Source organism: Rhineura floridana, chromosome 14 (assembly GCF_030035675.1).
Source record: "Rhineura floridana isolate rRhiFlo1 chromosome 14, rRhiFlo1.hap2, whole genome shotgun sequence".
NCBI classification, from domain to species: domain Eukaryota; kingdom Metazoa; phylum Chordata; class Lepidosauria; order Squamata; family Rhineuridae; genus Rhineura; species Rhineura floridana.
Window position 1 is genome coordinate 234,647 of NC_084493.1, and position 27,962 is coordinate 262,608.

A 27,962-nucleotide genomic window follows, 5' to 3' on the forward strand; every position below is an offset into this window, starting at 1 on the left:
TCTCTAGGCCACACACCCTCTGGCACCTCAGGAGCATCAAACCCTGCAGAGACCCAGGGCTGTTGTCTCCAGGCTCCTTACCTAGGCTGATATCAGCGGCTTTTGTCAGGGGTGTGACGGGCTCATAGGGGCCAAGCCCAAACTGCTCCCGGAGCCTGTTCCCTTGCTCCAAGGACAAGATGACAGCTGCCCGCCTGTACCACTTCCGCTGGCCATCCTTCTCGATGCAATAGAACAGCTCCCCAGACTCTTTCCGATGACCCTTCACCACCCCTACACAGCAGAGGCAAAAAGCATCAGAGCAACTGGCAGGAGAGGGGCCCAATCCTAGCCCCAGGGTGCTCCCTCCCCACGGCAGAACTCTTCCAAGCCAGACCACAGTTACCTGCACTGAAATACTCATCCTCCGAGAGGGCTGTCACCTCTGTTTCCAGGGGGAGAGGGTCACACAACAGGATGTCTCTACCCGGAACGTCACATTCATAGCCATCATCAAAGAGCAGCTTGTATTTCGCACCCCCCACGTCCTGTGTGATAGTCCCAGAGTAGAAGTAGCCGTTTGAGGACCACTTTGCCACCACCCGGAGGCCCACAAAGCTGTTTCCAGAGGAGGAGAAGGTGGAAGAGGAGAACCCCATGCTATGAGAGAGACCCAGCCGCTCTTGCAAGGGGATTTCAGGGGAGCTGCTGCGGCGCAGAGAAACGCCAGCCTGCTCCTGCCCCTCCAAAGGATGACCTGAGATGTGTGCAGGGCGGTTTTCGTCAGGCGAGGCTGTCACTGAAAGAGCTTCCACTGGCAGCAGACTGCCCCTGCAGAATCAGGGAAAGCAACAACTGAAGGAGGAGGCAGTTACTAGTCTCCCTAAACATCCCCACCGAACTCATCTCACACTGTCTCCCTCACTGGTTACAACTGACCCTCACTACACTACCTTGCTCCAGTTGATCGTGAAGTGAAGCGGCCCCTTCTCCCTCGTCCGCGGGGAGTAAGAGGTGTTCTCCCGCCCTGCTGGTTGCTCAGGCCTGGCTCTTCCTCCTCACACACTGCGGCCGCGACATGGTCAGGCTGGACTGGAAAGTGGGGCTGGCTACCGCCCTTCCTAGGGCTAGCAAAACAGAAGGCAGCTTCACTTCTGTGCAGGCAGTCAGCCAGCCAGCCAGCCAGCCACCACTCCCCTGGAGGCAATGCATAAGCCTCACACTTTCATGGGGTTACTGCACGTAACTATGGACATGAAGTCAACATTTAATTAATTTTAACCCTAACATTAAAAGGTAAATAAAAAACCCAAGAAAACCCACCCACAAGGCAATGCAACATGGTTTGCCGTAATGCTCCTTCAGTCTGAGGCAATTTTAAATAAAATGCTGGCCTTCAAGTATTTCTGCAGTCATTTAAAATCTTCATTATACAAAAAATATCAGTCCCCAATAGTGAATAAATTAGAATTCATGGCTAAGTGTAACACAAGCTTCCAGTTTGGAATTGGGCTAACAAATGCACTGAACTCTTTTAAGTCTCTCATTCACACCCACAACAGCCCAGAGAGCTTCGGCTATGGGGCGGTATATAAATACAATAAATAAATAAACAGAACGCAACATGCCACAGAAGGCAACATGGACTCTCCTGCAAATCTCCCTCCTCCCCACCCTTGGGCCATGCCTTCCTCTTCACCTACCACCCAGAGGCCCTGTACACACCTGAGCTTCCTGATCCCAGGCAAGACGACGTCTCCATGCGCCACTCCTTGGCCAGCTCCCTCTGCTTTAAGGAGAGTGGCTCCCCGCCCAGAACTTGTGCTACTATGAGTGCCTGACATGGCGCTGCTCCCTCCGCTGCATGTGTGCCGGAGTCCTGAGGCCTTTGATGAGAAGGAGCTGACATCTCCCAGGTCTCCAGAGGCCAGCAGAGAAGAGCCTCCTGTGCGAGAGGGCGACACCTCCACCTCACTCTCTTGGCACTCCACAAGGGGGCCCTCACGCTCCTGAAATAAAAGCAGGCTGGAATCCAAGGGGAAGGAAGGGGAGGCCAGGCCAGGCCCAGCACAAGGGGAGAGGGCACATAAGACCAGCCCCATCACACAGCTCTTCCAAATCCCAAGATGGATCCGCATGCTAGTGCGCCCATCCAGATGCATCGATGTGTATCCAAGTGCTGAAAGTAGAAGTGCAACACAGAGCAGGCTCTCCTCCAAAGGACCTCCTGCCCAACATTCCAGATGTGCAATTCTTTGGGTGTCCTGCTGAAACCCAGCTCTACCAGTGAGAGGGGGAAAGGCTCCCCACCCCCAAAAAGTGTATCCCCACCCTTTAGCCATAAGGCATTTCATTCCACTCTCCTTCGCTTAACAAAACATTTATTTGTAAAGTCAGAACATGGAAAATAAAGTTCTTGTCTTGCGGGGGAAAAGGCACGCCCGCAAGTAAACTGGTCTCAAACTGTTAAGGGCTTTATATACTAAGAGTAACAGGTTGAATTCAGCCCAACAGCAAAATGGCAACCACAGCAGATCTCTGGGCAGAAGAGTTATAGACTGACAGGGTCTCACTCCTGTCAGCAACCATGCTGCAGCATTCTGCACTAACTGCAGTTTCCAGATCAGGCACAAAGGAGGCCCCGCTGAGAGTAAGAGTCATCATACCAGCCGCAGCTGGTAAAAGGCACTTCTAGCCACTGAGGCTACCTGGACCTCCAGTGTCAAAGCTGGATCCAGAAGCACCCCCAGACAGTGCATCTTCTGAGTAATAGCCTCAAGAAAAAAAGCCAGTGGAAAGTATCAGAGGCATCAGAAGGGGGAGAAGATCAAAACAAAACTGCAAACCAGAACGGTGGAAATACTAAATATATAAAAATAAGACGTTTGCCTTTTCACTCTATCAATGCAGCCAAGTTCCCTGAGGTGCTGCCTCTGTGGTGGTCAAAAGAAAAATAAGCAGGAATTGGGGGGGGGGCGCAAAGGGCACACAGCAGAACTCCAGCCCAGCTTTGAAACAGGGAATCTGCATGGGCAGAGAAATCAGAGGCAGGGCTTCCCGGAGATTGTGAAGAACCACCACCAGTCGTTACGTTCTGGGACACCTCACAGAAGTTTCTCCAAACCCTCTCAGAACAACTGGGAAAGCAAACAGCAGTTCGCAAGAAAACAAAAGCCCTGTATTCTCCTCTTACGAAGATGCCCCCCCCCTTCTAGGTGCAAAAATGCATCTTGGATTTGAGCTTTGTATACATCTACAGAAGCAGCCCACAACATCTGGAGGGCCACAACTCCCATCGCCCCAACCGCTGGCCATGCTTGTTGGGGCTGGTAGGAGTCTGAGTCTAGCAACATCTGGAAGGGAAGATCCTCATTTCTGGTTTACTGCAAGGGTGGGCAGAATGTAGATCTGGATTTTATTTTCATTATTTTATTTCATTTTACTTTTATCTTTATTTACTGTTACCGAAGGAGAAGGCCTGCCTGTCGGCGTACCGGAGAGAGCTATGTGTAGATCAGAGGGGGTTAGTGTGGAGGGGGTGGGGGCCACAATATTGAAAGGCTAGGCGGCAGATTCTGTAGGGGCGTGGGTAGCAGGCCAAGGCGGCATCGGGGAACTAGGGATAGATGCTTAATATCCATCCCTTGTTCCGGGCCTGTTTACCACCAGAAGATAACTGGGGGAAGTAGAACTCCATCCAATCTTCAATTGCTGTTGTGTAACGCCAGGTCTGTGGTACAGAAAACATCACTCATCCAGGATATGATCCTGGATGAGGACGCAGACCTGGTATGTATTACGGAGACATGGCTGGACGAGGCCTCAGCTCCTATCCTTGAGGCCATGTGTCCAGCCGGTTTCCGATATGCACAGCAGCCGAGGATTGGTAGGCGGGGAGGGGGAGTGGCAGTTATCTACCGGGAATCTTTGTGTTTCGCCAGACCCCCTCTCCACGAGACCAAGTTTGTTGATTGCATGTACTGGAGGCTGGGCCCAAAGGGCAGCTTAGGGATTCTACTTGTGTACCGCCCACCCCGCAACACAGCAGACTCCCTGACTGAGGTGCTCGAGGTGATCTCGGGCGTGCGGTTGCTCTCCCCCAATCTTGTGGTGATGGGGGATTTCAACATACACGCCGAGGCTGTCCTCACAGGAGCCCCTCGGGATTTCATGGAAACCATGACTTCCTGGGATCTGCACCTTAGTAATATAGGGCCTACCCATGTAGCCGGTCATGCTCTCGACCTTGTGTTTGTCTCGGGAGGGGAGGATAGTGCTCTGAAAATGGGGGTGAATTCTTCTAACCCCGTGTCATGGTCAGATCACTATCTGGTGAATATAGATCTCTCAATGCCACACGCCCTCCGCAGGGGACAAGGACCTATTAGAATGGTCCGCCCCAGACGCCTGATGGAGCCCAAAGGATTCCTGAATGCGCTGGGGGATATGGAGCTGACTGAAGGTCGCCCGGTCGAATCCCTGGTGATGGAGTGGAATAAGGAGATCGCCAGGGCGGTGGACCGGGCGGCTCCGAAACGTCCTCTCCCCCTGAACAGAACTCAGACAGCACCTTGGTATACACCATGGCTGCGGGGTCTGAGACAGGAGGTGAGACGACTTGAGCGCCGGTGGCGGAAATCTTGCACTGAAGACGATCGGACACGGGTTAGAGCAGCAATAGCTGCCTACCAGGTGGCAACAAAGGCAGCAAAGAAACATTTCTTTGCTGCCTCTATTGCATCAGCAGAGTGTTGTCCCAGGAGATTGTTCCAAGTGGTCCGAAGCCTGGTCGGTCCAGTTGCTCAGGAACCCATGGAACGTTCTAAAATCACCTGTGATACTTTTGCTAAACACTTTGCCGATAAAATCAAACGCCTGAAGAGCACGCTTCCGCTCGCCGTGGAGACAGGAAGTGGGCCAGAGTCGGCCAGTTGCATTCCGGTCTGTTGGGATCGGTTTCAGCCTCTTCTCTCTGAGGAAGTGGACAGGTGCTCTGTACTGTGAAGCCGACCACCTGTCTGGTTGATCCTTGCCCATCATGGCTCATCATGAGCTGTAAAGAGAGACTGGGCGAAGGGATCAAGGCGGTGGTGAATGCATCCTTGCAAGAGGGTGCAATGCCATCAGCCCTCAAGGAAGCGGTAATAAAGCCCATCTTATAAAAACTGTCCTTGGATCCCCAAGAGTTAAACAACTTTCACCCAGTCTCTAATTTACCATTCTTGGGCAAGGTGATTGAGAGGGTGGTGGCTGCGCAATTACAGACACACTTGGAGGAAACAGATTATTTAGATCCATACCAATCAGGTTTTAGGACTGGTCATGGAACGGAAACAGCCTTGGTCGCTCTGGTAGATGATATGCGGAGGGCATTGGATAGGGGTGAATACACCTTCCTTGTCCTCCTGGACCTCTCAGCGGCTTTCGATACCGTTGACCACTGTATCCTTTTAAACCGCCTAGAGGGATTAGGAATAGGAGGCACTGTCTTGCAGTGGTTCCGTTCCTATCTCTCGGATAGGCAGCAACGGGTGGCATTGGGAGATGAGGTTTCAGACCCTTGGCCTCTTCATTGTGGAGTGCCACAGGGCTCTATCCTCTCTCCCATGCTATTCAACATCTATGTGAAACCGCTGGGAGCAATCATCAGGAGTTTTGGGTTGCAGTGCCATCAGTACGCAGATGACACTCAGCTCTATCTCTCCTTTAAGTCCTCGCCGGAGTTGGCTGTGAATACCATGTCCAAGTGCCTAGAATCCGTAAGTGGATGGATGGGAGAGAATAGGCTGAAGCTGAACCCCGACAAGACTGAGGTATTACTTGTGGGAGATAAAAGGAAGTTAGGAATTACTGACCTGATGCTTGATGGGGTAAGTTTACCCCTGAAGGACCAGGTCCGCAGTCTTGGGGTCATTCTTGACTCCCAGCTGTCCATGGAGGCTCAGATTACAGCAGTGAGCCGGGCAGCTTGGGATCAATTACATCTGATACGGAGACTGCGTCCCTATCTTCCTGTTCACCTGCTCCCTCAGGTGATACATGCCCTGGTCTCCTCTCGCTTAGACTACTGCAATGTGCTCTACATGGGGTTACCCTTGAAAACGGTCCGGAAATTACAGCTGGTACAGAACGCGGCGGCACGCTTGATTACGCATAGCCGTCGCTGGGATCATATCACCCCAGTGTTATTAGATCTTCACTGGCTACCAGTTGTCTACCGGGCCCAATTCAAGGTGTTGGTGTTGACCTTTAAAACCCTATACGGTTTCGGCCCAGTATATCTGAAGGAACGCCTCCAGAATCACCGATTGTGCCACCTGACGAGATCAGCCTCGCAAGACCTTCTCTCGGTCCCACCGGTGAGAACAACTAGGCTGGTACGGACCAGAGAGAGGGCATTCTCTGTTGTGGCCCCCACCCTCTGGAACTCCCTCCCTTTTGATCTCAGACATGCTCCCTCCCTGTCCAGCTATCGCCGAGCCTTGAAGACCTGGCTGTTCAGGCAGGCCTACAAGATTGGGACAGATTAACTTATGTTACAATTGAATTAATGAATGGTTTTTTAGCTTAAAATTTGATTATGTTGATCTGTATGTATTGTTTTTATTCTTGTTGTTCGTCGCCTAGAGTGTCCCTAACCCGGACAGATAGGCGGCTGAAAAATAAAATTTATTATTATTTATTATTATTACTGATAGCTCTCTGGGTGCTTTCCAGCAGATCAACAAGGATTTCTGACTCCAAATTGATTAAAAGCAGCAGCAAAATGACTCCCCCTCCGCCTCAAATTACACTGCTGAAATGAAAAAAGGTAACCAGGAGCGGAGGTTTTGTACAGAAGATTGTGAGCTCCTTTCAGTTCCTGGTACTCAGAACAACTTCCTGGGCTCAGAATTGTTTAATTCTAACTGTATACCTTTTGCAAGTGGCACTGGTTGCCGGTGCATTTCAGGGTTCCAGATAAACACAAAAGAGAACCTATAAGACCCTGAAGTCTGCCCACACAGGAATTTCATTCTCCAATGCTGTGGATAATCTTGCTTAGAACATCTTCATACTACACATAATTTGAGTGAGTAGAACTATTTGTTTTAAGCCCCTCTTATTCCAAAGGAGAAAGTATTTCATGAGTTTTATTCAGCATTCTCCAAAATTTAAAAATTTTTGGTAAGAAAAAGCAAGAAAAGTCCCCTTTTAAAAAAATAGGGAAACAAGAGTTTTCTGAATGTTCTGACCTTCACATCTCTAGTCTTACCTCAACCACCTTGCGCTCCACTTCAGCCCCATCCTTGTAGTAGACGTCGGTGATGAGTCGAGTCACAACAGTCCGCACTTCCCGGATGGTTCGAACATGGCGCCGCAAGACTCTGCCTGGGGGTGGGGGAGCACAGTCAAATTCTTCCTCGTGCTGAAGAAAAGAAAAAGGCAGGAAAGTGTCAGAGGGGTTCCTCTGCTTCCCAGAATAACTCAAAATGCTCCTGTCTGGACTGAAAGGGGAGCATCATAGCCAGAGGAACAGAGAAAGCCACCTTGCACAGAATCAGGGCACTGCCTGTCCAGCCTACACACCAACCAGCAGCTCCCCAAGGCTGCAGACAGGGAACCTGGAGAAGAGATGGCGGGGACTGAACTTGAGGCCTTCTACTATGGAAAGCCAATGCTCTACCACTGACCTATGGCCCTTCCAACAGGAAAGGCATAACACGTGCTAGGGCTAGGTGGGGGTTTGCTGCATGAAGAATTCTCCGCTGAAAACCCCACTCCATCCCAGAGCCATGCTATGCTAAGATGTAACGTTTAAAGCTGTGCCTTCAGAGCACTGGCTGCATTTAGAAGGCAATGTTACAATCATGGGGCTTTCAGAATAGTCTGTGTCAAAGAGACCAGCAGTTAGCACAATCACATTATTTGCAAGCGTGCTTCCAATTGAAGTACTTTATTTCTGTTACCTTTGCCATTTTATATTTTTGCAGAATAGAAACCCCCAAGAAATTATCCAGTTCATTACAAGATTTTGTTTTTTGTTTGTTAAATTTGTATCCACTTTTTCACCACATGGTGCTCAAGGCAGCAAACAGGAATAAAACGAAACAAAAGACACTGGTTGGTTTATTTGGTTTGATTTCTTGCCTGCCCTTCACCATCTAGTCCCAGAGGGAGTTACAGCAACATAAAAATAGAACATTAAACGTGCATCAGCAAAAACAGACAGAGCAGCCAGTTGAACAAATTCAACACAAAAATGGGGCATTGGGCCAAAGGCCTTTCTGAATAAAAACCTCTTTGCTTGCCAGCAGAAGGACAACCAAGTCAAAGGAGGGGCTAGCTGAGCATCCCTGGGCAAAGGAGCTCCACAGCCTGGGAGCAGCCACTGAGAAGACCCTCTCGAGTTCCCACAAAAATATGCTTCAGATGTTTGCAGGAAAGAAAGAGCGGCTGCTCCAAAGGATCTTAGAACCTGGGCAGGCTGGAGGGGGGGGGGGAGGAGAATACAGCCATTCAGATGACTTGAACCCAAGTCGTGCAGGACTCTGTAAGTCACAACCAGCACTTTAAATGGTGCCCAGGAATGGACTGGTAGCTGCTAACACTGTTGCAACATGCGAGCCACATGCTTTCTCTAAGTGGCCACAGCCTGACTGCAGCTGACGTTTCTGAACACTCTTCAAAAGCCACCCCGCATAGGGTGCGAGAAGTAATCCAAATGAAATATAACTAAGGCATGTGTCACCATGGCCAGATCTGGTTGAATGCCTTTTCCCTGATCATCAGCCACAATGTACGCCACCTCCAGCTCCTTGGAGGAAAACGGGCATAAACATAACAAACACTGAAGACAGGTATGGGGAGATCAGGGCCACCAGCACCAGGGGCACCTGCTAGGGACTGCCACCACCCTCTGACATTGCACTTCCTTCTGTGAAGAGAGGCACTGGACTGGTTGTGTTTGCTATCAGAGGAAATGTGCTGCAGCACCCCCCCACCTTCCTAACAGGAATGCTCCGGTTCAGAGTTCCAGCCAAGCAGCCCTACCTACTCAGTTTCCCGTTTCTCTTTTCCAACTGACACTCAACATTCCATGGCTATTGATCGTCCTAGAGTGCAGGACACGGAATAATGAGCTCAAGTTGCAGGAAGCCAGATTTCGACTGGACATCAGGAAAAACTTCCTAACTGTTAGAGCCATACGACAATGGAACCAATTACCTAGAGAGGTAGTTAGCTCTCCGACACTGGAGGCCTTCAAGAGGCAGCTGGACAGCCATCTGTTGGGAATGCTTTGATCTGGATTCCTGTGTTGAGCAGGGGGTTGGACTCAATGGCCTTATAGGCCCCTTCCAACTCTGCTATTCTATGATTCTCTGAGGCATGTTCAGTCCTCAGGCTATTTTGGGGTTTATTACCCCTTTAAAAATTAGGGGGAGATTTGTTGTATTTCTGCAAACCTCAAGATTCCAGTGAGCATACTGGCACCTCCCTCCTCCTCTTGCTTCCACATGGTCCCACTTTGGCACCAATCAATCCTATCAGCATTCAGCACCTGAGCTTGGCATTTAAGGGAGCAATTATAACAGAACTGCAGATGGCAACTAGGAATGGCTTACTGGCAGAAAGAGAGGTGAGAAAGTCTTGTGCAGGCCACCATTTTAGGCTTAGGGAGAAAAGACAGTGTGGAAGAAGGCAAAAGGGGCCTATGAAATTATCCATGGCTCAGGATACATTGCAAATCAAACCTTTTGAAACACTAGAATTTTGGATTATCCAATACAAGCCAACTGGCAGTAACTTCAGGATATGTCCCCAAATGAATCTGGACTTCACAATCATTCCTTTCTAAAATTCATTGCCCAAGGGCAGCACCATCGCATGCACTTGCATAACTAGTTCTCTAAGGATTAGATACATCTATGACAATAACTGGCTAGGGTGGAACTGCTACGCTCAGAGGCAGGATGGCCTCCCTTACCTTGTGGGCTTCTCACAAGCAACCATGTGGTTGACCAGTCTTACAAGGAAGATTTGATGGACCCTTGGTCTGATCCATCAAAGAGGCTCTTGCAGTGCCTCCCTTTTCCCACCTTGCCCTGGGTGGGTAAGATGGAGGGAAGCACATATGGCAATGGCCACCCCCACTCTCAAAGCTGGGGCCAGGATGGAGCAGAGAATGCACTACCTCTGCCACAGACACCAGCTGGCCAACACTCCCAAGCACAGGCTAACCCAGGACCAGCTCCCTCTCACCTGGCTGTGCAGGGGTTCTGACGCACGCCCAGCACTGGCAGCGCTCGACCCACAGCCTTGCTCCTCCTCTGTCTGCACTTTTGCATCCTGCTGTCCAGGCCACAACCCTGCCACGCTGGTCCCCACTTCCACCTGACTGTTGGATGTTGTCTGTGTGGCTGCTGACATGACGCCTGCTGGCCTTCCAGGCACCTGTGCCACAGCTTGGATTCCCTTGCTGCTGCCGCTGCCGCCGCCGCCGCCGCTGCTGCTGCTGCCGCCGCCACTGCTGCCGCCGCCACTGCTACCACCAGACTTTAACACATGGCCTTTATTGTTCCCTTCAGCAACCACAACTGAATCTGGCTCCTTTGGGGCCTTCTGTTCTTTCTCCTCCTGATTCCCTGCAGCTTCAGCCTCCATGGCCTCTCCCTCCTCCACACAGTCCACTGATGGCTTCTCATTCATTCCAGAGTCCAAGACCTGTCCACGACCCAGGGATACAAACCTCTGCTGGCTCTGCCAGGCTCCAAGTGGCTCTTGCTCCTCCTGGGAACTTGGGAAATTGAACAAGTCACCCCTGAAAGCAAAGGAGGCGTGCTGCTAGATCAGACCAAATCCCCACCCGGCCCAAGATCCGCTTACCAGACCTGAAGTCAATGGTGTCTGTCACTAATGAGAGATACGCTGACCTCAGCCTGCAGCCCCATTTAGCCTGAATGGGTTGACACACCCACCGTCCATGGCTTTGTCTAGTCTATCCATTCAGGTCATATTGCTCCCTGTAATACCTGTACTTAAACAATGACACATGCCAAGTGTCCAAGACTATTAAGAGTTTAGGTATACAGTAGGGCCCGACTCATACGGCGGGTTACGTTCCAGACCCCCGCCTAAAAGCGAAACCTGCCAAAAAGCTGAACTCATTCAATAGAATGGCACCCGACGCCCAAAAAATGGCGTAAAAGTGGAACAAGTGCAGTATGAGTGGGGCTTTACTCTAATTGAAAGCCGCCGTATTAGCGGAACACCGAAAAGCAGACCGCCGAAAAGCGGGGCCCTACTGTATAACAACTGTATTCAGGAGAAGCAACACAGCCACGTACGCACACAAACACGCACACACAAAGACATGGAATTCAGAAAACGTGTGCTCACAATCTACTGCATTAGCATGATGCCAGCAGTCCCAACAAGTAGTTTAGCTGCCCAGAAACACCCACCAGAAAAAGGGCCTTGCTAGAGTTGATGTTTTGTAGCCCTCACCCTGCAGGGCCAGCTGCCATGGGACGAAAGTTGCCCATTGAGCCAACTGCCTGGGAGAAGAGAGAGCTCTCCTGCATCCCTATCTTGGCTTTCTCCTGCATGCCTCAGGCCAGCACAGGCAAAGGAGACCCCCAGACAGGAGTGCCTGGAGTGCCTCAGCAACGCAGCATTAGCAAGATTATGCTGAGATGCACCTTCACCAGTGGAGGGATTTCACAGGAGCATCTACACCCAGAGAGAAGCGCTACATATCCAGGTCCAGATTTATTCATTCCTGTGCCAGGCAAGTTGCACAGAAGCAGCACCAAGGAGGCCTTCCACAGACTTGCCTGAACAGTGAATGGGGCAGCTCAGGGTCTTGAGCCTTGTCCTCATGCTGGTCTTCACAGACTCGAGTGAACACGGACGGCATCTTCCAAAAGCTATAGACAAAAGTGAGAGACAGACTCAGGAAGGGCCATTGCTGCCAAGGAGATAACAAATACCTGTGAGCTTCCCAGCAGCAAGACAGCTTAGCCAGTGGCCCGAGAAACTGCCACAGAATGCTGTTGCCTCACACAACCCCAAGAGCCTTATCATTCAGAAAACCCCTCAGGTCACATGTAAAAACTCAGGGAGGGGGGCAGGTAGTCAGGGATTCTTCAAGGCGCCATATGCCCTACTCTCCCCAGACAGCAATCAGCAGATTGTGTGGGGCATTCACAACTTCTGAGGTCAAATGGGGTGGGCCCTTCATCCAGGCATGGGGGAAACTGACTGAAGCACCCCTGTGTGGCCAGCTGGCTGATAGCACCTACGTACCCCCCATGAGGTGATACTCTCCTGTGCCACAGAGGGCTTAACTACCAGCACCTGTCCATTACCTGCAAGCAGCTCCTGCAACAGACCCGTTCTTCTTTTCCCCAGCTTCAGATTCTGGGGACAAAGAGAGAGGCATTAGAAACAGCCAAACTCCCCCCCAATCCCTTGGACCAGAAATCACCCTCCCATCGAACACCCATGCCAGCGGCTGAGTGACTTATTATTTATTTATTTATTACATGTATACCCCGCCTTTTTCTCCATCATAGAAACCCAAGGCGGCTTCCAAATGGTTCCCAGGCAGTCTCCCATCCAGGCACTGACCAGACCTGACCCTGCTTAGCTTCAGCACGGAGCCGGCCTCACATGCCTTCAGACCATAGCCTGGGACCTTGCCTAGGACAACTATCATCTCTCCTGGGCAAGCAGCCTGCTGACACTTGAAACCTATTAACGTGCCAGATTTGTGCAAGGCTGAGGCCAAGGGTGATGTTTCATGCATCTTCCAGTCCACCTATCCTCAGCCCCACCCAGGCAGTGAAAAAGTATCAAGAGAACTAGTCGAGGAAAGGCCAGCAATCTTTGGGGTGACCCATCCAGGAAAGAGGACTACCGCTCCACAGCTGCACTTGAATCAAGCCTCTTACTGTCCAGGCTGAAGGGCAGAGACTCGTCACTCTCCTCTGTCACAGGGGTCACAAGGTCCATTCGTAACGAGAGCTTCCCCCCCTCCTCATGGGTGGCCTTAGAACCCCCTCTGTCACTCTCCTCCAACTCGGCAGAGGCTAGCGGGCTCGCCACTGTCATGTTGTTGGTACCCTCTGCTGTGACATCACTGGTTGCTATGGTACTCTCTGGGCAGTTTCCAGCCTCTGAAACAAGAAAAAGTAAGAGGCAGCTTCACCAACAGCAGCCCAAGCCCGCTGCATACAGCCAGCACAGAAGGCCTCCCTCCCCTCGCAACCCGGAGGATGCTCCGGTCCTTGACCAGCTACCCAAACAGCTAAGAGAGTCTAAACTCATTGGGCTCCCAATACAAGGTTATAAGGATTGTATTTCTGCAGAGGGGCCTTCAAGAATTCTCTGGAGGAAGTCATAATAGCAGATTCAAGATTTGTTTCAGTCTGTAGTACGGGCAGCAAGACCCCAGTCTGACAGACCAACACACAAGCACACACACACACCATCCCTGCAGCTGCTCCAAGAGCAAAGTCAAGTATTGCCTTTGTGGTTCCAAAAATGCGGAAGAGCCACAAGTCCAATGGCGGAGCCCTTGCTCCGCTTGCAGAAGGCCCCAGGTTCAACCTCCAGTTAAATAGATCAGGCAGCTGGTGGAGCAAGATCATCTCCTTGCCTGAAGCTCTAGAGTTGCTGTCCCTCAGATTTGGCAATACTGGGCCCAATATTAGAACAAGCAGTCTGACCCAACACAAGGCAACTTCCTGTCTTCCAGACCCGTTCCATTCTGCTAATGTGTAAACTGCAACCACACGGGTGGGACACTGCAATCCCTGGATCAGGCCACAAGGCTGGCCTCCCTCCCTCCCTCCCGGGGTTTGCTGTACATAGGGCTGCTTGGATCAGTCCCCTCCTGACTGCCTTTCTCCCTGTCAATTCACTCCCCCTTCTGAGGGCAAGGAAGAGGAAGACAAGAGTGTGGCCTTGGGCAGGCTGGAAGGGAGCTGGGCTGCACACCATGCCAGTTCCCATCTCCATAAGCCACAGAGGGCAAGTTACTCCTCCCATGAGTTCTGCTAAAACATCTGCCAAGCCCATGTCTCCCACTCACCAATAGGAGTGCTGTGTCGTCTGGGACCTTTTTTAAGCTGGGCAATAAGACGTGGAGTGATGCTTGTCAGAGGCTGAACTACATCTCCTTCCTTCCGCAGGGCAAGATGAAAGGGGGAGGCTGAAACCATGTATGAGAGAGAGAGAGAGAAGGGGCATGGCGAGCTCAGTTTAGGAGTTTTTTTACTGAAAAAATCTATCATGGGCTTTCTTTTTAAAAAAGAATTTTCTAGTCCACAGGGTTGAAACCGTGCAAGCTCCTTGTGTGCCGAAGGGGCAAAGTGACGCCCATGTGCCCAATACAGATACCTACCTACCCCCTGCACTAAGCACATTGCATTCTATAGACACACTTACAGAACATGCTCCATGTCTCAGATTCAGATCCTCAAACCATGTAACAGCTGAAAGGGACCAACAGTGAATGATATAAGGTAGGAGAGAGCCAGCCTGGGCAGAGATTTTGTCAGTCATTAAGCCACACAGCACACGAGGACTCTGCTCATGCCGGCACTGCCCACAGGTCTGAAAGATTTCCACTGCAGCTGTACATAGTCTGGCTTGGTTTGCCCCCTCACATCTTACCGTTATAGTCATCTACTTTAGAGTTTTAATTTATATTGTGTGAACTGCCCAGAGCACCTCAGCTATTCGGCAGTCTACATAAGAAGTTAGCAATAAACAAAGAGGCCTCTAAAAGGCCACAGGCCAACGCAAGCTCTATGGAACAAATCCAATGCTCTTCTCACAAGCCCGAGAGGCAGGCAGGTGGGGGCTGGGGGGCTTAGAAGGGCCCAGCTCCTGTCTCTGTTTTCCTCCTGCCCTTCAGCAACCAGTACAGAGTATCAAGCTACTTGAATGAGATTATTCACACGGGGGGCACAACAGGGAGCGGAGAGAGCAAGAGACCAGCTGACATGGCCTTCCTAACCTGCAAAAGGCCGCTCCTTTTGGCTGTAAGACCCCTTGGCTCCAGCCTAGTAGCGACAAGACTGGCTTCCTCCACAGGGCATGAAACACTGCTGCTGCTCCCCAATACAGGCACATCCAGGACAACTTACCGCTGGGTAGGCTAGCAGGCAGGCCAGGGACCCTTTGGTGGGCCAGGAGCATCTCTCCCTCCAGCACATGTGGCTTCTGCTGGCTGTCCCCCCGACCCTCTGCTTTCCCAGGACTGGATCCCTCTTGTAAAGTCACTGACACCGCTGTCTCTTCCCCCTCCTCCGACAGTGGCACGTTTTTTCCCAGGACTGAATCTTCTCTTGCAGCAAGCGGCTGGCTCACTGGAAGGGCAGGAGCCTCCCTACTGCCGTGCTCTGGAGCTGCCACCACAGCCTGGCTCTCTGGTGCTTTGTCCTGCTTGGTGGTTGGCCCACCCACCCCTTCCTCTGGGGCCAGTGGCAAAGCCTTGTCCTCTCCCTCCTCAGCCAGACTTCCTAGGCTGCTTCTGCTTGCAGAGATGTCAGCAGGCAGGAGCGTTACACCAGGGCTAGTGCTGGCCCTCCCCTGGGACCTGCTGCCCTCCAGCTCAGGCTGGGATTGGGAGTCCGACAGCTTCAGCGTCACCCCTGGGCCGTCCCTTGGGAACGTGGCCTTTGCTTCAAGGACAGCCTCCCTGGAGTCTTCCAAGCAGCCTCCATCTAAGCTGCCTGGATCTGCAAGTGCCACCTCTCCAGCCACCTGGGGCACTTTTTGAGAGTCTCCACTGGTTGCAGCGGAGTCCACATGCTGGGCCACCTTTTCTTCCCGAGAGGAAGTCAAGCGAAGGCAAGGCCCCTCATCATCCCTCAGCAGTGCTGCTGCTTCTTGCTCCTCCCGGGGCGTCTCTGGGATAACTTCACATTCCGACTCCAGGGACCCCTTGCCCAAGAGGCTGCCCTGACTTCCAAGGTCATCCCCAGCTCCAACTTGGGCAGTGGAGTGGCTTCCTGCAGGCTGCACAAGTAAGGCCTGGTTGTCCTCGTTAAACTGCTGCTGTTTGCTGCATCCACCAGTCACCCGAGTGCCATGAGCAGCTACAGCCATTTCTTCAGTGGACTGGCTACGTTCACTAGCACACAGCGCCAAAGGACAGGCCTCACCCGAGTGCAATGGCAAGTAGCCCTCTGTGACAGACGCTGCTGCAGCTGCCTCCGGGACTTCAGAGCCATCTGCAGGCAAGCCTGCACCAGGACCAACTCCTTTCTCTGTTTGTGCCTCAGGCCCCTCTTCCAAGCTCGGTGTTGGGAGAAAGGTGTCCTAAAAAAGGAAAAACCACAAATTGTTCAGAATAGGACAGCTCCGCACCAGACATTCTGTACCCCGCCTAGCGCCTAAGACAACCAGAACCCTGCAGCCGCAGCTGCCAGTCATCACAGGTGCAAAGCCCAGCCCAGAAGAATGCAGGAGATGGACACACAGCAGAAGTCTCCACCCACTACCAGAGCAAGTCTTCCTGCAACTAAAGGCGGGATACAACTCACCTACATGCTACAGGTGTACCCTCCCCCCCCACAAAGTGCAAGGACTGCTCATTACACCCAAGCAGGTAAAGTACAAAGCAACATCTCTCATAAGGCACCAATTCCCATTTTGCTCTCTCAGGGCCTGACCTTTGCACAGCCAAGGTGGCACATCAGGAGATTTGCCTGTCTGTGCTCAAAGCCAGGCTAATATTTTACATTTTGTACTTCTCAAAAATTCTGTCACACACTGATGGAGAGGATCTTCAAGCCATACAACCAGCAGCTTGGATGCCCTCCTCACTTCCATCAAGGGTATTGTGCTGGCTCCCTTCTGCCTGCAGCCCAGAGAAGACTGGTCTCAGTGCTGGGCACCTTCTGACCACTTACATGGGAAAACTCAGGCTGTGACGGTATGGGAATGACCGCTGGAGCATCTTGAGAAAGAGGCGTGGATGGCTGAGGCAGCCCTGGAGTCCTAGTTTCCCTCGGCTCCTCTTCCTGCTTCCCTGCTGTTGCGGCTGCTGCTACTGCAACAACAGTAACAGAATGGAAAGTTACTGCTTTGGCACACAGTCAGTCCTGTCGCTGCAGCGGCGGCAAAACGCCTCACTGCTGAGAAAATAGAAGGATGCCGACTGCTCCTCTACACCCCTATTTCAGTGCTTGGAAAAGGCGCTGTCTCCCCATCCCCTCAGAACTAAAAGGAAAGAAACCTGGGTCTCCATCACCAAAGCTTTCATTAGAATCAGTATAACTTGGCAAAAGGCTACCAAGATCTCCAGCAGGAGGGGTAGACCAACCTTCTTCTCCCTGTTCCGTGGGGCTTCTTGGAATGATGAGAGGTACAGGTTGCAAGGCGCCAGGAGATGGCGTACCAAGGCCTGAAGCACAGCTACAGAGAAAGAGGAGACGGTCGACCATGTCACTATCTGTCTCTACAAGTTCCAAAAGAAAAAGGCAACTCCCAGCAAAGATCTCTCAGCAAACCCATTCCAGAGATCAAGAGATAAGAGGCCAAGGCCCAGCTCACATGCACAGGCCGCCTTTCTATCTCCTACTGAAGATGAAGGTCAAGAAAAGCTTGACGGTGGCTCTCTTCAGCGAACAGCAACTTACAAAGGAGAAAAAGGAGCCTAGCTAAGGGCAATGAGCACAAAAAGGGAAATGAAGAACACTGAAGAAAGCAAGTGAGCCACAAAAGCACATTTATTTTGAAAGGTGGGCACAATTAAAAGGTCATCAATAAAGGTATAACACCCAATCAATACAGGGATAACCACCTGTGCAACTGACACAGTTAGTGCCTTCAGGAGGCAAGGAAGGAACATCAATTAGCTGAGAAGGAAGGCGCCGTCGTCCAGGGACAGCACAGCTCCTTCGCACGAGGAAGGCCCCAGGCTCAATCCCTGGCAGCATCTCCAGGCAGGGCTGGGAATGTCCCCGCGTGAAACCTAGGAGAACTGCTGCCTGTCAGACAGCAGAGACAACACTGAGCTAGATGGACCCAACGGTCTGACTCAGCATGAAGCAGCTCCCTGTTCCTACGAACAGTCACTCAAGGCAGCAGGTAGCAAAAGTAACCTGAGTGGACTTGCTGCTTACGTGGAAAGGGGTCCCTGTCCAGAGAGATGGAGGACATGCAGGGGATCAGCAGGAGTGCCGCCTGGAGAACTCGTCTCTTCCACTTTGGATGTAGCACAGCCGCCATCTGGAACAAGGTGCAATTAACATGAGCAGGACCACTTTGCAGTTTTGTCAAGCAACCCAACGGGCACTTCAGTCACCCTGGGAATTTGCCTCCCAGCTGTACTTATCCTTTCCCTAAATCAGAGTCCATTTAGATATTGTACTACATCTGTTCAAAACTTCAGAAGGCCACCCACAATTTTTGGTGTGAAAAAATATGCCTGCAAATTCAAGTAGACCCAAAAGAGCTGAAAAACATTTCACATTCCTCAGCATCACTGTCAAATATTGATGACCAACTGAGATTTTCCCAGCTTTTCTCATACAAATGGAAGACAGCTGCAACCTCTACATCTGGAGAAGCCGACTTCTGGGCCCTGGATTGGCCACTATTGTAAGATCAAACTGTATATCCCTAAGCCACAGCAGCAGTTGGTAGCTTTTAATGCACAATTTCACATATTTCACATATTTGCCTGAAAACTGGAACTCTCAGGCTGCTGAAGAAAAGTCAGCAGTGCAACTTAAAAGCTACATTTTGAGAAGCCAATGCTAGAATCTCACAGCCCTCTACAACTTGTTCCGCACTGGTGATCAATGTCACTACATATTCAAAGCCATCTGCACAAACATGAATACAACACAAAGATGTTTTGGAAATGCAGCAGCAGCAGCATTAGCATTAAGAGGGTCAAACAGATGTGCATTTTGAAAGACATTTAGCTGAAAAGACAGTTTCACCAGTGCCACAGGAATTTCCATCATCCACATACCAGCTCCCTATAATTTCTCCCACAACTATCCTGTGCCTTGCTTATGAGCCTTATGTAAACCTATCTAGGTACAATAGGACAGTACAAGGGTAATAAATGTTCCCTGGATATCTGGATAAGCAGAGCTGCAGTAAACCACATTTGTTTCCACCTCAGCAAGGAAGCAGGGAGCACTGCACAGGCATGCAGTCCATTTTCACCTGTTGTGCTGCTCTGGCCAAACATATCCTCCTGAGTAGATAAGACATCGGCATCCTGTGAATGCCAACCAGAAGGATCCTTCCCTTGTGGCCTTCTGTCAAGTGGATGGCAGGCAGAAGTTGGGCTCCTTGCAAATTCTTTATGGAACTGCAGAATTCTAGGGGTGCTGCTAGGAACATAAGTGTAATTAATATTTCCCAGGATATTATTATTTATATTTGTTGCCTGCCATTCAATGTTATGATCCCAGCATGGGGTACATCTTGAGAAAAATAATATAGAATGAGCTGAAAAGTATAGCACACAAATTCCCTGGTGATTGAAAATAGGACATGCAGCAACTTTAGCAGCAAGTTAACACATTTGAGTAAGAGTCCGCCCATTATTTGTGACCACTACACACCCGTCCCTTTCTCAACCCCTGTGGCACATGCACAGAACTTGGGGAATGGAAATGTTTGCCCTTGTGCTGAGTTTTGGCCAAAAGTGCAAGCAGCACCTTGCTGCTGCCCCTGCAAAAAAAAGGATACCCCTCCATTTGTTTAGGGGGTGAGGGAGCAAAGAGAGAGAGAGGAATTTCTTTCCTCCTTCGAGATGATTATTAATAGGAATGCCAGCAGCACCTGCTGCTACCTCCTCCTGCAAACGACTGTCCCTCCTATCCTCCAGGTAGAATGGAAGAGAACGGCCAGCCTCTTCTCCTTCTTAGTGGCATTCTGCAGAAGGCAGCAGCTCGCACTGCTGATACTTTTGGCAAAATCCCACCTAACAGGAATAGAACCGTCTTTCCTCCACAAAGAACAAGGCAGAAGAGTAGCCGCAACTTCTCACTCATACGCAGCAGGGATTTTGCTAGGTACACAGGAGTGTTCTGCACAGTTGAGAAAGCAAGTACACAACTGATTTCATTACAGTTGGTTTCACAGGCAAAGGAACTGCACACTCTCTGGAGAGGGGAAGCTCTCCACAATGCACTTCCCTTTTGTGGAAGCTCGGCCATACAAATTAACCAAGAAGTATGGGAAAGGTGAAAGGAGATATTTACCTCTCAGGACATTCACTTCCAGATCTTGTCACTTCATCTTCATCTGCAAGCACAGCAGCAAAAGTATCAGGAATTGGTGCTTTAGTTGCACAACACCACTGCATTCTAAGGGCTTTCCCAGAGAATTATTTATTTATTAAATTTATATCCCGCCCTTTCTCCAAGTAGGGGCCCAGGGCGGCAAACAAAAGCACTAAAAACACTTTAAACCAGCATTTAAAAAAACGTTAAAATATATTAAAACAAAAACATAATTAAAAACATATTAAAACAAAATATCTTTAAAAACATTTTTTTTAATGTTAAAAACCTCTCTAAAAAGGTTTATAAACATCTTAAAAAGCAATTCCAACACTGATGCAGACTGGCATAAGGTCTCCACTTAAAAACCTTGTTGAAAGAGGAAGTTCTTCAGTAGGCACCGAAAGGATAACAGAGATAGCGCCTGTCTAATATTTAAGGGGAGGGAATTCCAAAGGGTAGGTGCCACCACACTTAAGGTCCATTTCCTATGTTTTGCGGAATGGACCTCCTGATAAGATGGTATCTGGAGGGCCTCACCTGCAGAGCGTAGTGATCTGTTGGGTATATAAGAGGTAAGACGGTCTTTCAGGTATCCTGGTCCCAAGCTGTATTTTTTGTACACCAAAACTGGAACCTTGAACTTAGCCTGGTAACTAATAGGTAGCCAGTGCAATTCTTTCAGCAACGGGGTGACATGATGGCGATACCCTGCCCCAGTGAGCAGTCTTGCCGCCACATTTTACACCAGCTACAGCTTCTGGACCAACCTCAAGGGCAGCCCCACATAAAGCACATTACAGTATTCCAGCCTGGAGATTACCAGTGCGTGGACAACAGGCTATCCCGGTCCAGAAACAGCCGCAGCTGTCTTACCAGCCGAAGCTGGTATAAGGCACTCCTAGCCACTGAGGTCACCTGGGACTCTAGCGACAAAGATGAATCCAGGAACACCCCCAGACTATGGACCTGCTCTTTCAGAGGAAGTACGACCCCATTCAACGCAGGCAACTGACCAGTTATCTGAACCCGGGAACCACCACCCACAGCGTCTTGCTAGGATTCAGTTTATTGGCCCTCATCCAGCCCACCACTGAGTCCAAGCACCACTCCAGGGCTTGCACAGCCTCTCCGGATTCAGATGTTACAAAGAAACAGAGCTGGGCATCATCAGCATACTGCTGACACCTTCCCCCAGATCTCCTGATGACTGCTCCCAAGGGCTTCATATAGATGTTAAACAACATGGGAGACAAGATGGTACCCTGCAGCACCCCACAGCACAACTGCCAGGGGGCTGAAAGACAATCCCAATGCTATTCTCTGAAAATGACCCTGAAGATAAGATCGGAACCACTGTAAAACAGTGTCTCCAATACCCATCTCACCAAGTCAGCCCAGAAGGATACCATGGCCAATGGTATCAAAAGCCGCCGAGAGATCAAGTAAAAATAACAGGGTCGTACTCCCCCTGTCCTTCTCCTGATAGAGGTCATCCATCAAGGCGACCAAGGCTGATTCAGTCCCATAACCAGGCCTGAACCCAGACTGGAATGGGTCAAGATAATCTGTTTCATCCAGAGTACTTGCAACTGCTGTGCCACAACCCTCTCAAATCACCTTCCCTAAGAAGGGCGTAATTGCGACCAGTCGGTAGTTGTCACAAACCAATGGGTCCAGGGTGGGGGTTTTCAGAAGCGGTCAGATCACCGCCTCTTTCAGAGTGGCTGGAACCACTCCCTCCCGCAACGATGTGTTGACCACACCCTGAATCCACTCGGTCAAACTCCCCTGGCAAGCTTCAATAAGCCAAGAAAGGCAAGGGTTGAGAGGACATGTTGCTGGCTGCATCATCGCAAACACCTTGTCTACATCATCAGGCCGCATCAACTGAAACAGTTCCCAAGAAGTTGCAGCACACGTTGCAGTGGACACCTCAGTGGGGACTACAGTAGATGTGGATGGGGCATCAAGATTGCTATGGAGGTGAGCCACTTTATCCTCAAAGTGCCTTGCAAACCATTCACGATGGGCCTCTGAAGGCTCTAAAACTCCATTTCTTGGAGTTGATGTCAACAGACCCGAGAATATGGAAAAGCTCCACTGGACAGCTACTTCAGGATGCGATGGAAGCAGAGAAGGGCCTTCTTCACCACCCTCACCACCACACAATAGGCACATTTGTGAAGTTTTACTCGTGCCCGATCAGCCTCACAGCACGTCTTTTGCCATTTGCACTCTTATCCGTCATCCAGCCTTTTTCATTGCCCTTAGTTCACTGGTGTACTACGATGCAAACCGGGCTCCACATTGTTGGAGAGGGTGCTCAAGGGCAGCTGTGTTAAGAGCCTGACACGTCTCATTCCACAGCATGACAAGGGCTTCAACAGGGTCCCTTGCTCTATCTACTGGGAACTCCCCCAGGGCATTCAGGAATCCTGTGGATTCCATTAGTCTCCGGGGGCAGTCCATGTTGATCTGTCCACCACCCTTGCAGGGGAGGATTGGAACCATAAGTCTAAACTTCACCAGGAAGTGGTCTGACCATGACAATGGTGTAACATCCACCACCACCCTATCTCCAGACCACCCCTTCCTCCATCTGGAGCAAAAACCGAGTCACGGGTGTGCCCTGCCCTATGCGTCAGGCCGTTGAAAACTTGAGACAGCCTCACGGTCATCATGGAAACCATGAAGTCTTGAGCTGGAACACTAGAGGTAGCCTCAGCACAGACATTGAAATCACCCAGGACTATCATTCTGGGCTCCTCCAATACCACAGTCAAGTCGGCCTCCACCAGCTCAGTCAGAGAAGCTGCTGGCAGCAGAGTGGCCGGTACACCAGCAGCAACCCTAGTTTCCTGTCTCCTTGGCCCAACACCAGGTGCAGGCCCTCACAGCCAGCTCCGTTTCCTGGTGACAAAGATGGAAGTTCTGTAGACCACAGCTAATACTCTTCCCTTCCTTTTACTCAGAATACACCCACTGAAGTTAATAAACATGTCTAACTTAGGTTCATTGATCTCAATAGGGTTAGGACTAACACTAGACATAATTCAAAGTTAGTCTAGAAAACAACATTTAGTGAGCATTTAGCGGAGAAGAAAGAATAGCAGTGTGTGCCACCCCCCAAAAAAAATTTTTTATGGTATCACATAAACCCACAATCCAAGCAACATTACCAACTTCAGAAAATTTAAGAACATAAAAAGCTGCTTTAGACAAGGTGAGATTACATGTCCATCTAGTCTGCGAAGTCTATCCTGAGAGCAGATTTCCAGGTCTGTCAGGCACACGCTGCTCACTTGTTCCTCTTTTACACTGGAGATGCTTCCAGGGACCTCGGACATTCTGTGTGCAAAACACCTGCTCTTCCAGGAGCGATGGCCCTCCGTTGTGTGCAGTAAACGAAAGAACTCTACTTCTCCAGTGGCTCAATGTATCAGCGCCCTTTGCTACAGAAACACTGAAGGAGCATCCCCTGAATGGAGCTCAATCATGCCCTACATTCCACATGCCGAAAAGACCCCTCACACCCTCTAAAAGAACCAAAGACAACAGAATTCAAGCTGCTGGGTCTCCCGTCCGTCACCAGAGACACCCATTCCATCAGGCCGCAGTGTAGAGGAACATAAAAGAAGAGGCCTCTTCCGCTGCCTTTGGCTCTCCCTCACCTAGTGGCAGCTGTCCGTGGGCTACCTTACCTGCATCAAACCTTATGTTTAACACCTGGAGCCCAAGCTTGCATTCCCCTCCATCCTTTTTATCTTGTAGGCACAACTTTTAGATTGTAAGCCTGAAAGCAGAGGCTAGTTTACTACAGATTTTGTAAGCGACTCCAGAGCCTTTTTCTAGAGTAGGCCAAGCTTGTTTCAGCAGAGAAATGAACACAAGGCAAGGATAATTTAAAAGGAGGGAGATTCCACGTGGTCCTGAAGCCCTTTCAGACAAAGTGGCAAGTTTTGCCCAAGCAAGGGCTGCCTGATGAGGCGCCCTGTGGTTATACTACCGCCCACCTCGCGCGAAGGCCCAGAAGCCCCACAGCGAGAGGGCGACCACCTACCGCCTCGACGGGCCTCCTCCTGCTTCCCTCCTTCCCGGGCAGGGTCGCCGCCGGTGAGCTGCGGGGGCCTCTCGCGGCCAGGGTCGCCTGTGGTGTCGGCGTCTCCTCCATCCAGGTCCTGGCTCTGCGAAAGGGCCAGCGTGCCCAGGCCCAGCTGGGACATGCCCGACTCTGGCAGCCACAAAGGGGAACTCCCTCAGCACGCGGCCGCGGGCCAACCCCGGACTCCAAAACCGGGAAGGGAGCCGGCCCCCGCGCCCTTGCCCCTCGCGGGCCGCTTGGGAGGCAGAAGGGGCCCCTGCGCCGAGAGCCAAGCGCGCTCACGGGGGGCTCTTCCGGGGCCAGGGAGGGAGGACTGCTGCCATTGCCCCTCCCGGGGGCGCCTGACCCTTACCCCCCCCCCGCTGGAGGCCGCTTACCTTCGGCGCCGAGCGATCCGGGAGCAGCACCGCCGGGGGGGTCCGCCTTCCTACAAGGACAAGCCACGTCTCAGAAGGGCCAATCGCACGGGGAGGGGGAGGGGGGCAGGGGCTCACCTGTTGTTCCTGACGGGCGGCGGCAGCGGCTCCAAGACCTGGCTGAGGAGGGCGCCGGCAGAGTCCGGGGGGGGGAGCAGAGGCGGCGGCGGCGGCGAGGGAGCGGGCCAAGGCCCAGGCTCCCCTGCGGAGCCCCCACGGCCCGGCCCGCGCGCCGCCCGGCCCTGCCGCCCTCTGCAAGCGCCGGCGGCCTCTCCCTCCTGCGCCGCCGCCGCCGCTGTTCCCGCCGGGCACCAGAGCTGCCGCCGCCGCCCCCTCGTCCCCTCCTGGGTCCCTCCCCGGCTCCGCAGGCCCGGCAGGGTCCGCAGCGGGTCCTCGTGCTCGCCCTCGTCCCCCGAGTCCGGCTCCGGCTGCGAGTCCTCCACCAGCAGGCGGGGCGTCGGCGGGCAAAAGCCCAAGTCCAGCGGGCTCCCGCCGGGATCCATCCTGCGCGGGGAAGCACGTCACGTCACGTCGCGAAACGCGCGCGCTCCCGCCGCCACCAGCAGACGCTGAGAGAGGCCTGGGCCCCGCCCCCTCTGGCAGTCGCGCGGAGGCTCCGGCGGGCCATGCCCCCTGGGGGCGGTGCGGGGGTTGCCATGGCGACGAGGAGCCACGCGCCCCCGCCTGCCTCAGGCGAAGCAAGAAGGGGGCGGGGCTCGGCTCCTCGCACTTCCAACAACAGCCCTGCAAGGGCGTCCTGGCGAGGTCCGCCTCCGCTAGAAGGCCACACACACACAGCAGCCCCTCCTCAGAAGGAAGGGCTTCTGCACAAGGCAGGCTGCCGGCAGTCGCGGCATCATGACTAAAGCATCATCTGTTGAACACACCCGAGGAAGGGAGGGGGCGAGAAGGATGCCCCACAGAAAACCTGCCTGGGCCACATTGACGCAAGAGAGCAAGTGGGGGCAGCTGTGGCACTGCCGAGGGTACTGGACTACAACTCACGTTAGCAGGGGTGTAATCGTCTGGGGGGGGGGTCTTATACGCCTTACCTTTTTGGGAGCAGAGCCCCTACGTCTCCAGTAACCTACAAGGATAACCCTACCAGCCAATCAGCATGAAAAGGGAGTGTGTTAGCCACTGAGAAGAGTCTTCTAAAGCGCTTCCTTGCCTTTCCTGCTATTGGAGCCAATCAGAGTGAAAGGTGAGTCAGCTACTGAGAAGACTCTCCTCAGTAGCTAACACTCTCCCCTTTCCTGCTTATTGGCTCCTAGGAATGTCTGTTGCTGTGAGAGAAGGCATTAACAAGGATCTCACTCTCAAGTTCCAGCAGCAAGAAGGGGGAGGGGTGTCGCTGCAACTATGACCATCATGGAGGGACCCTGCACTTCTGAATTTGCCACTACATCATTGCCCTTTAGTTCAGGTTCACACAAGGCAGCAGCAACTGCATTGGCTTGCTTGGAAACATTTTTCTTCCCCATATTGGGTATACTGTAGATTTTTAATCTGTATCTGCTGAGCGGATGTTTTTGTCTTGAAGTTTTATTATATCAACCAATCTGAAATTGCATATAAACAGTGGTAAACAAATAAACTAACTAAATGAATGACATAGGCAAACAACAGGAGTAAACTCCCAGCAGCCAGAATGGCCAATGGTCAGTGATAATGGGAGTCAGAAGGCTTGCAGCCTCTAGCAGGCCACTGCTGGGTCCCCCTCTCAGAGGTGGGAAACACCAACAGGCTGCTATGCCTCCAATTACAGTACCACCACCCCTCCAGAGATTATATAAACTCCCCAAAGAGAGAGCACCAGTGGGCGGTCAGGGAATGCACCATGTGGCCCGTTGAGTTTAAAATTAGACAAAGGGAAATGAGAGCAAACAACTGTTACCTGCACGACTACCCCCTGGCCAGTGTATGCACAGAGTCAAGGGTTCTTGCTTTCTCTCCGTATCTACACAGAGTCCTTGTCTGTCAAAAGTTAGTTCACCTAAATTCACAGGTCATCAACAGCAGTTGTCCAGTGTAGGCGGAGAATAGAGGAGACCCCACTCAAGAATTCTTGAGTCTTGGTAGGTACAGTACCAGAAATTCTCTATTTGGGAGTCGGAGTTCAGACAGCAGAACAGTATTTATTATTATTTATGCTATTTATTCATATCTTGTACATTGGAAAAATGGACTGTCTTCAAGTCGATCCCACCTTATGGTGACCCTATGAATAGGGTTTTCATGGTAAGCAGTATTCAGAGGTGTTTTTACCATTGCCTTCCTCTGAGGCTGAGAGGCAGTGACTGGCCCAAGGTCACCCAGTGAGCTTCATGGCTGTGTGGGGATTCGAACCCTGGTCTCCCAGGTCGTAGTCCAGCACCTTAACCACTACACCACACTGGCTCTTGTACATTACAGTGAATAAATTGCATTCCAGGTGGCATTAGCCATCATTGCAGAAACAGAAAACAGAAAAATAGAAATATATATATCAGCACAAAAGGAATTGCTGGATATCCATTTAGCATCAAAGTATAAGATTCTGAAGGCACATCTTAGTTAAAACAAGTTACAGTAGATGAAGGACTGAGTTAAAGTCTAAGTCATATAACAGAGCCAAAGTTGCAAAGGACATGGAAATACATGCCATGATACATTATCCATCAGATGTCATAGAATAGATGAGTGGTTCTGCTTTCAGAGCTGAGTGGCCCTGAATGCTATAAAACCTGGCCTTTTATACTCTTTCTTTACAAAAGGAAGGCATGTTTCCATAGTCTTATCTGCTTTTTGCTACTTCGGATCAGGCTCTCAACAGATGCTCTAGATGAGTCTTTCTTCTCAACTAGTATGTTTAACGTGACCATATACGGATTTCCCCTTTCTTCATCTTTATTGTTTACATTGGCTATCTGCCCAAACCTGTTATCTTGTACCTTACTCAACTTCATGAGAACGTAATGCTTTGTCTATTCCAGTTGTTTCTCAGGAAAATTACAGCTGTAGTCAGGAGACAGAGGGGAAAAGGGGAGCAGTTTCCAACTACTCCTGTTTTACTCCTGTTGGCTCTTATGTGCAAAGCAAACTTTAGAAACTATTTCAATAAATCTTAGGCATCTTCTAAGCATATGTAAATGATTTCAGCTCATTATATGCACGTTTTAAACCATAATCTGGGGCTTCCCATTACACAACCAACAACAACATGATACTCCACAG

At 51.1% G+C, this 27,962-nt stretch overlaps 1 protein-coding gene across 2 annotated transcripts in view; it reads right to left on the reverse strand.

Moving 5' to 3' along the window:
- The window catches only part of TP53BP1 (tumor protein p53 binding protein 1), a 33,118-nt gene extending 7,774 nt beyond the window's left edge, over nucleotides 1-25,344 (reverse strand). Inside the window, exons 1-19 of one of the 2 annotated variants that reach the window (XM_061594870.1) lie at nucleotides 24,825-25,344; nucleotides 24,708-24,757; nucleotides 24,289-24,459; nucleotides 20,205-20,247; nucleotides 19,159-19,328; nucleotides 18,102-18,207; nucleotides 17,300-17,391; nucleotides 16,887-17,026; nucleotides 15,117-16,293; nucleotides 14,057-14,176; nucleotides 12,915-13,139; nucleotides 12,330-12,381; nucleotides 11,796-11,888; nucleotides 10,222-10,780; nucleotides 7,235-7,387; nucleotides 1,705-1,988; nucleotides 933-1,106; nucleotides 386-810; nucleotides 82-273 (exon numbers count right to left, since the gene is read on the reverse strand). In XM_061594870.1, the coding sequence (XP_061450854.1) occupies nucleotides 82-273; nucleotides 386-810; nucleotides 933-1,106; nucleotides 1,705-1,988; nucleotides 7,235-7,387; nucleotides 10,222-10,780; nucleotides 11,796-11,888; nucleotides 12,330-12,381; nucleotides 12,915-13,139; nucleotides 14,057-14,176; nucleotides 15,117-16,293; nucleotides 16,887-17,026; nucleotides 17,300-17,391; nucleotides 18,102-18,207; nucleotides 19,159-19,328; nucleotides 20,205-20,247; nucleotides 24,289-24,459; nucleotides 24,708-24,757; nucleotides 24,825-25,249 (4,651 nt within the window). In that variant the 5' untranslated portion in view covers nucleotides 25,250-25,344. The remainder of the gene's footprint in view (nucleotides 1-81; nucleotides 274-385; nucleotides 811-932; nucleotides 1,107-1,704; nucleotides 1,989-7,234; nucleotides 7,388-10,221; nucleotides 10,781-11,795; nucleotides 11,889-12,329; nucleotides 12,382-12,914; nucleotides 13,140-14,056; nucleotides 14,177-15,116; nucleotides 16,294-16,886; nucleotides 17,027-17,299; nucleotides 17,392-18,101; nucleotides 18,208-19,158; nucleotides 19,329-20,204; nucleotides 20,248-24,288; nucleotides 24,460-24,707; nucleotides 24,758-24,824) is intronic. The other variant, XM_061594871.1, reaches the window with a different exon arrangement.
- Between the last annotated feature and the right edge of the window lie 2,618 nt (nucleotides 25,345-27,962).